This window comes from Nerophis lumbriciformis, linkage group LG09 (assembly GCF_033978685.3).
Source record: "Nerophis lumbriciformis linkage group LG09, RoL_Nlum_v2.1, whole genome shotgun sequence".
NCBI lineage: Eukaryota > Metazoa > Chordata > Actinopteri > Syngnathiformes > Syngnathidae > Nerophis > Nerophis lumbriciformis.
The window spans coordinates 16,970,001-16,981,539 of record NC_084556.2 but is presented as its reverse complement, the minus strand read 5'-3'; the positions used below and the strand labels follow the sequence as shown (position 1 = coordinate 16,981,539).

General features: G+C 41.9%; 1 protein-coding gene across 1 annotated transcript; it reads right to left on the bottom strand.

The window, feature by feature from the left end:
- On the bottom strand, positions 1-10,780 carry LOC133607252 (V-set and immunoglobulin domain-containing protein 10-like 2). Its single transcript, XM_061961735.1, has 12 exons — positions 10,726-10,780; positions 8,707-9,054; positions 8,350-8,625; positions 7,286-7,561; positions 6,163-6,432; positions 5,840-6,097; positions 3,627-3,917; positions 3,212-3,556; positions 2,241-2,363; positions 2,144-2,168; positions 382-473; positions 1-263 (listed from the first exon to the last, which is right to left on the bottom strand). The coding sequence occupies exons 1-12, from the start codon at positions 10,778-10,780 to the stop codon at positions 136-138; spliced, it is 2,487 nt and encodes an 828-aa protein (XP_061817719.1). The 3' UTR covers positions 1-135.
- Between the last annotated feature and the right edge of the window lie 759 nt (positions 10,781-11,539).

Here is an 11,539-nt window from a genome sequence, read left to right as displayed (position 1 = left end):
AATGTGAAATAAATGATTTAAAACAAAACAGAAAGATGTTTATATGCCAGACAATTTGCGGTAAGTGAATTAGGAAACTTGAAATGTTGCAATGTTTGGAAACGACTGGACGATCTGGCCAGTAGTTCCATGCATTTAGGAGCCGGTCGCATTGACGGTGATGGTGACATTGACGGGTTCGTTGTCTCCTGTGGGAGGGGCTTGTCCGGCAGTGGGGGAGGTGGTCAAGGGGGAAGACGCCCTGGGTAAAGCCAGTGTTGGACCTGGGGGAAGGAATCACATTCACGAGTAAAGCAATTAATGGGATGCTAAAATGTCCCAGTGTATTTTTGTTTTTGTTATTTGAACGTAGCGTTGTTTATCTGAATGTGTCCGTCTTGCCTGGGCTAGACGAGCTTCCTATTTGCCCTTCCGTTCCGTGGACCACCTCATCCTCTGGGAAGTTGATGTTCTCCCTGGACTGACTGTGTTGCCTGAAAAATGAATCATTTGAATTCCTCAACACACCTCAAATGAAAGGGGGCTATTATGCTTACAGTATCTTGCAAAAGTGAGTACAGCCATCACATTTCAGCAACTAGGGTCAATACTGAAAGAATCAAACTTGAATATACTTTAGTTTAGAGTAGTCAGTGTACAATTTGTATAGCAGTATTGGAAATGACTCAATATACAGCCATTGTCTAAATACCGGGCAACTAAAAATGTGATTAAAAGGTTGTGCGATATACGATATAAATTTGGCCGACGTTAGGGCTTCTAATATTGCTATATCATTAAAATGCACGTTGATGTCACATACTCGCTGTGTCCCGCAAATTTGACTCCGACGACGAGCGAAACAAATTGCGTCCTTCACGCAATGCAGCATTCTTGCTAGCGAGCTCGCAGTTAATGTCCCTCCACAGTTAAAAGCCACTTCTAAATCAGCAATCCTCGCCTCCATGATGCCGAATAAACTAAGTTTCTTACAGGTATTACCCCAGGAGGATTAGCTAAACCTGCTACACTACAAACCTAAGCTAGGATGGAGCGCTTCAATGTAAACAAAGGTGTGTGGATCGATACAGATATTGACTGTAACAATACCAAGTATAATATCAGTAAATAGTGGGTACCACAGTGGTTAGATCAATATTTTCTATTAACACAAAATCTTTTGTCGGTTTTGTTATTGTTTACAAATTCAGGAAACAAGTGCTTGGACACAGGAGGGCTTTAAGGGCAAAAACCAAATTATGTAAATCAAAGCAATAGTAGGAAATGATTGAAATATTTAATTGATTTTGTTACACCGCCATTCTGTGTTTTTTGTCTGGTTATGATTGTGTAGCATTGTAATGACCAATACTGTCCCTGTAACTACTTGGTTTTGGATCGATGTAGCACTGCCCAAAAGCATAATATAAAGTATTAAAATAACTAAAAAGTATGTTCTTATTACATTTCAACATAAGTTTATATATGAAACATGTTGAAACAGAACAGCAACAGTAACCAGACAGTATCAGTAAAACAAAAATAGGTTAGACAAAATGATACAACCCGAAATGACGCAATATGTTACTGCATACGTACATCAGCAGCTAAATTAGAAGCCTTTTTAACCTGTTTTGAAATAGTTCTATTATATACCAGATAATATATTGTGATATATATCGTTATCGCAGGAGGCTTTGATATATTTTGCAATACAGATTTTAGGACATATCACCCATCTCTACTCTTAAGTATCCATCCATCCATTTTCTACCGCTTGTCCCATTCGGGGTCGCAGGGGTGCTGGAGCCTGTCTCAGCTGTATTCGGGCGGAAGGCGGTGTACACCCTGGACAAGTCGCCACCTCATCACAGGGCCAACACAGATAGACAGACAACATTCACACTCACATTCACACACTAGGGACCATTTAGTGTTGCCAATCAACCTATCCCCAGGTGCATGTTTTTGGAGGTGGGAGGAAGCCGGAGTACCCGGAGGGAACCCACGCAGTCACGGGGAGAACATGCAAACTCCACACAGAAAGATCCCGAGTATATACAAGTTTATCTTGTAAAGTATTGCCCCTTGGGAAGAGATAATAAAATAGTTGCTGCTTTGTCATATCTCCTCACTTTTATTGCATACTTGAATGTGTACTCACAAGCCAAACAGCATGTCATGTAGTCCTGTGTGGGGAGGCAACGGAAAGCCTTTAAATGCTGTGTGTTTACTAGATTGTGTGTGTGTGTGAGACTCACGAGGGTTGTTGTTGCGGTTGCGGATTATGTAGACAAGCAGCAGCACTGTGACGATGGCTGCAAAGAGCATCCCCCCCACTGCTGCGCCGATCACAGCAGGGTAGTTAGTGGAGCGCGGCTCGGCTGCAACACATCACAGTTACACATTGCAACAACGCTACACAACATAGTGTTTACTTTAAATATTTGGTCTTTAATTTTGAGAAATTGATTGAAATAGGCTGTTGACCTTTCCAGACCCCTGAGTACTAGTGTGCATGTTTAAAGTTGGGACACTTTCCATGGGAATTAACAGGGGGAAAAAATGCAAGTCAGTGTCTAAGAGTATACTTACAAATTATGCACTGTGTCGTGCCTTCATCGCACTTGTTATACAACTAAACTCAATCTGGAAGCCTGCATGTCTTTTGCATTTCTGCATGGCATGGATCGCATAATTTTAAAAGTTTGCATGCTGAAAGTTCATTACGGCATTTGAGCCCTGGTTTAAACAAGCAACACATGTAGTGTAATATTATGCCATGTATTTATATTGTGCATATCAATGAAAAAATGACTAGCCATAAATAAATATTATGATTTTTTTGTTAGCTTTGTTGTATTGAACTGGTTGTATTTACTGTACAAATGACCAATTAATTCCCATAAAATGTTATTCTTATGTCCAACTTTAAATCTGCCCCGCAGCTATCCACTATATGACCCTCAAGCTTCTGTCACGTGATAGATGTGCCCAGTATGCATGGAAAAAGAACAAGCACACAGAGAAAGTGGAGAGAAAGGAGGCAGGAAAGGATGCAAATCGGGTTGTGTTTGTGTGTGAATTAGGGTGGAGTCTTTTCACCTGAATAGATAAAGAAGAACCAATGTTAAGTCGTTAGCAGGATTATCAGAATTGCTGTATTTTTTTTAAAATCTGGACTCTATTTTGTGCCATTCCAGTCTATTTAACCTTCCTCTCATATCTGTACCTGGCGTTATTGCAGCAGAGGGGTGCCCCATGGTTCTGTGGTTGAAAGGTGTGACCCGGAACTGGTATTTAGCTGTGGGTGTCAACATCCCTACTGTTTGAATCCTGACATCAGGGTCATGGATAATACTATGGTGCCAAACCGAGGCACCGATCTTCTCTTGCTTTGAATCGTTTCCACTTGTTCTCCTCCCCGGGTGTTCGTTCATCCACTTGTGCTGCACAATGAATCCGGTCCAGCCTTGTCGGGCTTCGCCCTCCATCTTCCACTCCAGCTCCACCTCGTTGAGCTGCCGGCTGATGTACGTCACCCTGAGTAGGGTGGCGTTGGGTGGCATGGGGTGCTCTGAAATTGAGAACAATTCTTAGCATCAGCCAAACTAGTTGCTTTACAAAGATACTCTTTGAAGTCTTACTCTTGACCACCAATGTGATGTTGATGTCAGCACCTCCCACAGCGTTGGAGGAGGAGCACCTGTACTCGCCGCTGTCTCTAGTGTGATCCGTGTCTCGCACGGTCAGGTTAGCCCACGCTGATGTTCGTAACAGCATATACTTGGACGTGTCCTGAACGTCCAAACCGTGATTGTTGAACCAAGTTATGTCACTTGTGGGCAGGTAGTTGGCCCTCAGGCTGCAGGAGAGCTGCACGTCGGCCCCCTCGTACACGGACACAACGCTGCGCTGCGTTAGCAACACAGGAGCCTCTGCAAGTAAAATAAACTATATTTACTGTATTTCGTCACATTGTAGCTGAGGACATTTATATACTTGCCTGCAGAGTGTTTCAGACTGAAGGATTTTTTGGGCCAAAATTAAATAAGTAGCCTGCACCAAGTCAATTTTAAAAAAAAAAGACGTTTTATAAAAAAAAAATTTTTTAGAATTTAAGTAAAAAATAAATGTCTAATTATTTATTCAATTACTAATTATTAATTGAAATGTCAATTACTTTCTTTTTTAAATTTATTTAGTTAATATATTTCATAATGCTGCTGTTGAACAGCCCCACAGATTTAATCATTAAAGTTAGCTGTTAATTAAATATAATTACGTTTATGGCTAATTCACTTTGAAGGGGATGTTACATTTAATAAAACAAGCATCATTTGTATTTGTGGCCTTAGTTATGCATTTTCAAGCATAAAAATGGCTAAATAAGCTTAAAATATCAGTAATACAGTAGTATTGATCACACATTGGATGAGACCAAACCACTCAGAGCAGAGTTCAGTATGATTGCCACCGATTGCTTTAGCATCAAACAGCATTACTAAATTGGATTAAACGAGTGTAAAGTGACTATTACATGTATAGAGGGCTCTTATAATGTAAAAAAAATGTATTCAGTTATATTGTTAAAACACGCAGGTTTTTTATGCACTAGCAATGAAAATATCCATCCATCCATGTTCTACCGCTTGTCTCTTTTTGGGTTGCGGGGGGAGCTGGAGCCTATCCCAGCTACAATTGTGCAGAAGGCAGGGTACACCCTGGACAAGTCGCCACCTCATCGCCGGGCCAACACAGATAGACAATCATTCACACGCACTTTCACATAATAAGTGTTGCAAATCATGGAAACTCCACACAGAAAGGCCTTGATCCCGGGAATGTAGCCCACAACCTTCTTATTGTGAGGTACGACCACTAACCACTGGGCCACTGTGCTGCCCTGCAACGAAAATATTCAATTCATAATTATTTCCTATTTTGCGGACATTCATTTACCACTGTCAACAATTAACAGCAATAAACGAGGGTTCACGTACTTTATAAACCAAATAAATTAATGTCTTGAAATAAACAGTTTTTTTTTTTTTTTTAAACTGACAGTTGGATTATTGAATAACTATTTCATGTATTATTTTAATAATCTTGAATATTACTTCACCTTCTGTTTATCGTGTTCATATCATAAGTTGCGGCACAAAAAAAACCTCCAAACCAAGTGTTTATTATCGGGGCATGGCCCAATGTTTTTCTGATTAAATTACAAATATGTGGATTTTGCTTATATAGTACATTTTGATATTAAAAAAAATTAAATTATTTAGATTAACTGCATAATTGTTTCATTTAACTGACAATTGGATTAATAAATTAACAATTAAAAAAATACTTTTCATTTTAAATATTTCAATTATGTATTTGACTTTGTATTCATTTTGTACATATAAAATTTGGCACAAAAAACCCTCCATACCACGCGTCTAATACGGATTAAAATACATTACGTGTAAGACGGCCGTTGCTTATTCCCCTTTTTCAATTTTCTGTACACTATTTTTTTAAAAGCTTCTCACTGCATACAGCAGTGCTCAAGTCTCCATTTTACTTTACAGATGCCATGTCTCCTCTTTAAAGCAGTGTATGTGTGTGTGTTTTATGTGGTAAACTGTCATACATGGTTGTATCTGTCATAGGCTAATTAAAAAATTACCAACTAGGAAATTACCAACTCCTAGTCCTTATAGTCTGTGTTCAAGTGGTCGTTTTTTTCGCACTTGGAGACTGATTATGGCAATTACAAGGGCAACCATAAAGTATGCCCCCGAGTGTCTGTGAGCATTTGTGAACCAATAAGATTAAGTAGCATTGCTTTGAACGCTCTCCTCTGAGCACTGACCCAGTGTGAGCCTGCAGGTCTTAGTTTGGACCAGAAGCGGATGTTTAGCGTGACAGGTGTAAGGTTCCCCGCTTTGAGCTGTTCCGTAGCGAAGGATCAGGACGTTGGAGTTCTCTTCCCCAGGTTTGCCATGACCACTTGGGCCTTCCCACCACACCAGAGCGTTGGGGGCCCCTCCATCCCAAGAGCACGACAACATGAGATACTGCCTGTTGGTTGTCACGTAGGCTAAACACACCGGTTCTGAAGCTGGTAGATCTGGGGGAGGAGAGGAGGTTCAATTCTTGGATAGCAAAGTTGTGTACCGAGCAATGTGTACTCACGTGCACGTGTGCTGCACTCCACTGGTTGTTTGAGTGCAGGGTGGGAGCCCGTGCACGTAAACAAGCTGCTGTTTGAAGCCAGTTCTTCGGACGGCAGCAAGATGCCGCTGGTGTGCCCCTTGTCGACCTCGTCTTGCCCTGCACGTCTCAAGTGTTCAGCCCAATAAACGGAGGCGGACGGTAAGCCGCCCGTCCAGGAGCAGCGCAGTCTCAGGGAGGTGTGATTCAGGGCTGGCTCCATGGAGCAGGAAGGGGAAGCATCTGGTGGATCTGTTGGTGAGAAGATGCAGCGTAACAAGGCGATGGATGATATGATCCCAGGAAGTTGTTAAACTACTGTTGGGTGTAAGGGTTCACTCACGCTAGTCAGATTGTTTGGTACCTGTAATTTGCACCATACTCAAGCACACTTGGAAAATGTGGACATGTGCTATTACCGAAAAACAGTACTATATGTTTGTACGTTAAGTGCTCCAATAAATGTTTCTATTCAATGAACAGCAGTCTCCTATGGTGGCTGGGTGCATAGTCTCCATAAGCAAATGACCACAGAGGTCTCTAGTTAGTGGTACGTCCAGAAACATACTGGTAGGCTGTATGCAACCTCCTGATGTTGTTCATATCAACTCCACGAAATAGCAGTAGCTGTATTTGAAATAGCGCAAGTGGTCCGCTTTATCTACCTCTGCATGCATTCTAAAATCTGGGTGTAAAACTCAAACTTGAGAAACGGTAAGTACAGCTGAAGAAGCAGAAACCAGTAGAATGCCAAGTGCTGGTCTTTGTAACTGACCATTGCTTGCCATGGCTGTCACACGACAGCAAGCACTGTACCTGCCAGAGAGTCCCATCAAATTTCCCGACGGTCCAAACGGAAGAACCGGTCTGGAGGGCTTCCACACTCGGCTGTGTGTTTGTGTTGAAGTGTGTTTAGGGAGGAAAAACAGATGACAGAGGTCTTCCAATCAAGACAGAGAACAGAATTGGAACTTCAGGGTTGATAAAGACTAAAGATAGTGTTGGATTTGATTTGTTAATGGTGATTATCCATTGACAAATCAAAGACAGAAGACCCAAATTCTTGACGTGCAGCCCAAGAAAGTGTCACAAAGTTCACACTCACAGTAGACAGTCAGGCTGATGGTCTTTTTGGAGCGCGTGTTGAGGTAGGTGTTCTGCGCCAGGCAGGCGTAGTCGCCCGTGTGCATCCGGAGGACCTTGGTGATGGTGAACTGCGGCCCGCTGTACACCTGAGAGTTGTTGTAGAACCACACGTACTGACTGGGAGGGTTGGACTGAGCTTGACACTGCAGGGACACTGTCTCTCTCTCCAGGGCCGAGTAGCCTCGCTCCGTCAGCGTGTACGGCGTCACCTCAATCTGGGGGATATCCGGGCCAACTGGAAAGACATTTAAAGGGTTCCTCTATTTCTTTCTGCAAATGTTACTTAAAGGACGGGATGTCGAATTAATTACTGTATCTAGCGTAATGATATATATTGCTGTCTTTACCATCTAAAACACGCATCCAATGGGTCTCCTGTTGTTCAAGCTTGCATAAATGGGAGGCTTGTGTGAGCTTGCGGAAGATCTTCTTAGATTTCCCACTGAGATTCTTAGACGCTACATTACTTACGAGACGTTATTTGTACAATTTATCTGTCAAGAACTTGTTGCAAGTGATTGAGTCTGCGTTCATTTAGCACCAATGTAAGGAACCAATATCTACTTCTTTTTTGGTCTGGTTAGTACCGTTTATGTTGACACTGGTGCCATTATGGAACTGGGTTTTGGTGCCCTTCCCTATACAGTGTTCCGATTTTGTGATACATGATTTGGAACTTAGCAAGTCTACCAAGTCAAATTCCTTGCGTGATAAACATACTTGGCCAATAAATCCGATTCTGATTGTGATATTCTACATAGTTTACTGATAAATTTAAAATGCGGCTTCAACTACAAGTTCCATATATGTACACTAAATGACAGTAATTTTTAAAAATGATTAGCTTTTGTTTTTGTGCCTTACTTTTTTAACTTTAGTCAAATCAAAGTCGTCAAACGAAAACAATTAAGCAAATTTGAAACAACCAAACTGTGACAAAATCACCCAACAATGCACATCTTTAGTTTACAGTACAGTAGATACTATTAGTGTTTTTCTGTATTTGTAGTACATTCCACTCACAGATAATATCCAGCCATATCCGATCCGAGCGCTCACTGTTGACGGCGTTGCTGGCCATACATCGGTACCATCCGGTGTGGTTGCGGTTCACCGCCGTCACGTTGACCACGCTGGTGTTGCCCTGAGCAAACGCTGAGACGTTTCCTTGGTGGCTTTCTTGTTGCCACACGTACTGGATGGGCCCCGTCCCGTTGTCCAGATTACATCGCAGCCATATTGTCGTACCTTCCACCGGAGACACGTCGCTCGCCAGGAGGTGCGGCTTTGTGACTGGAACTGATTTAAGGTAAGCGATATTGGTATGAGTCAACCAGATCAAACTATTACGTCATATTTGTTCTTTCTTCTAGGACCTACTTCTGACGGCAAGATGCACGTAGTAGTAGTACACCTTGGGCTCGCTTTCTAGGTCATAGAACGCCTGGCAGGTGTAGAGGCCCTGCGCCGCCACGGGCAGCTTGTCGATGCTGACGTCGGCACTTTTGGAGATGACCGTTAGCTCCCCGAGAGCCTGGGCCAGCTTTTGGATCTTGGGACCTTGGCCCAAGTCGTACACCACCGCCTTGATGGCTTCAGTGCCGGGCCTGGTGAAGCTCCATATGTACATGTCAGGTATGGTGCTACCGCACTCCAGGATGACGGCTTTGTTCACCACGCCGTACATAGTGTTGTCACGGTACACCACCTCGCCATTAATGCTCTGTGCTGGAGTAAGAGGGGACACACACGCATCGCAGTGTGTGTGTGTGGGTGTGTGTGTTTGTAGGAAAGGGAGACAGTGGTGTTGTATATCACACTTGTGTTCAGTTACAAGATTCATTGCATTGTAGCTCATAGTACAACTTATACCTTAAAGGTCCCATGTTGTCACTATTTTTCAACATTTCTAGATAACATGTCCTACGTGAATGTATTGGCCAAAATCTAGCCTTGATGCTGGAATTTAGTCCTTTTGAAAGTGCTTTTAGTAAGCCTTACTTGAACACACTGTTTTGTGTGTTTGTAGCTTTAATGCTAATGAGCTATGTTTGTCTACGCCTGTCACTTTTTTTTTACATACACTGTAACTCTGCGCTTTTCCAACATAATAGATACCATACATCACATACAACAACTTTAAGGAGTGGGACAGGAGGAAGCATATGTTAGCAACACTGGAATAGCTATGTGAGCGCTACAGTGCTAACGTCGCAGTTATAACAGCAACGTCATGGTGGGTTAGCGTATTTACTGAAGAAAAACACATGGATCCCACATTTTTAGCTGAGTGACATATAGTTATCGTATTTTTCGGAGTATAAGTCGCACCGGAGTATAAGTCGCACCGGCCGAAAATGCATAATAAAGAAGGAAAAAAACATATATAAGTCGCACTGGAGTATAAGTCGCATTTTTGGGGGAAATTTACTTGATAAAACCCAACACCAAGAATAGGCATTTGAAAGGCAATTTAAAATAAATAAAGAATAATGAACAACAGGCTGAATAAGTGTACGTTATATGACGCATAAATAACCAACTGAGAACGTGCCTGGTATGTTAACGTAACATATTATGGTAAGAGTCATTCAAATAACTATAAAATATAGAACATGCTATACGTTTACCAAACAATCTGTCACTCCTAATCGCTAAATCCCATGAAATCTTATACGTCTAGTCTCTTACGTGAATGAGCGAAATAATATTATTTGATATTTTACGGTAATGTGTTAATAGCTTCACACATAAGTCGCTCCTGAGTATAAGTCGCACCCCCGGCCAAACTATGAAAAAAAACTGCGACTTATAGTCCAAAAAATACGGTAGTTAATACACTTCATCTAGCTAGGGGCAGGTATCATGTCCACAAGGAAGATTTTTTTTTCTCATGATGGCATAAAAACCCTAACCCGACCGTTTAAACCCCTCTTCTCTAGTGAGGGGTATGATGGGTAAACAGGGTCTGGGCGGGGATGTCAAACTCATTTTAGCTCAGGGGCCGCATGGAGAAAAATCTATTCCTACGTGGGCCGGACAACTAAAATCATGGCATAATAACTTAAGAATATAACTACGACAACTTCAGATTGTTTTCTTTGTTTTACTTCGGCCCAAAATAGAACAAGCCCATTATGAAAATGTACACATCGCATACAATCCTCTTGACAAAAAGTGTGAAAACAGTTTGTAATGGGGAGTGAGGAGGCCTCCCAATACAATTCTGCTTAGGGCCACAATTTAGCCTGCTGGTCTATGACAGTGCTGCTTATAAATCTTTACATAACGCTTCCAGTGAAGTGTTGAATGACTGTTGGGCTTTGCTTAATAGAACACATAAAAAACTACTTCCAATTTCAATGTCATGACCATAACTCAACGTTTTGTGGTACTTACAGCTTACAGAGTGAAGCAGGAGTAGAAAAACCAGCCCTAGCAGTTGGGCCACCATGGTATCATCATGACCTTTAATCCAACAACTTCCACAAAGAAGGTCGATTTCCCAAAAACAAAAAGGTGAGTGCTTCTCCCTGCGTCCTTTGCTGCCATCCAGAAGGTCCCTGCAGAATTCCGTTGCAGGCGCTGACTTTGAGCAGGAAGAGATGAAGTCAACTGATTTGGCCTCCATTATTCATGCCGTCCGTCTTTCGCGTTTAGAATAACATCAGTGATACTTTTTGCTCATTCATTATACAAGACAAGCCCAGGTTAGCATGACTGGCATTAATAATGGCTGCCATTCAGGGTCTTTTTAATGTGGATGTTTCACCACAGAAGCATCACTGCGGCAACCCCAATCTGCACACAATGAGGATTAAAGAGGATTTATAGGTTTGATTTTATTTGCTCTTCTTTTGTTTCCGGACAAGAGGGGTTAAAAACACACACAAAAATGATAATACAATAATCTGCTCAATGGGATCGCTTTCCTGCTGCTTTAATCCTCCTTGGGGAATTGTACAAATAAGTTTTGGAGATTTTAATTTCCAGGGTTGTGGGGTCACCACAGACTGATGAGATTTGGATTTGGATAGATATGTTTTTTGTGGGGGTTTTGATAGATATTTGGCATCTTGCAGCTGTGCTTGGTTTTGTATGAAGCCTACACATACAGTAGATGAAATTTGGCCTTGCAGGAATTACTCTTAAAAGATCATAAGTAGAAGAAGAGCGGTTTGGGAGGGCCCCTATTGAGTACGTAACAGGAGAC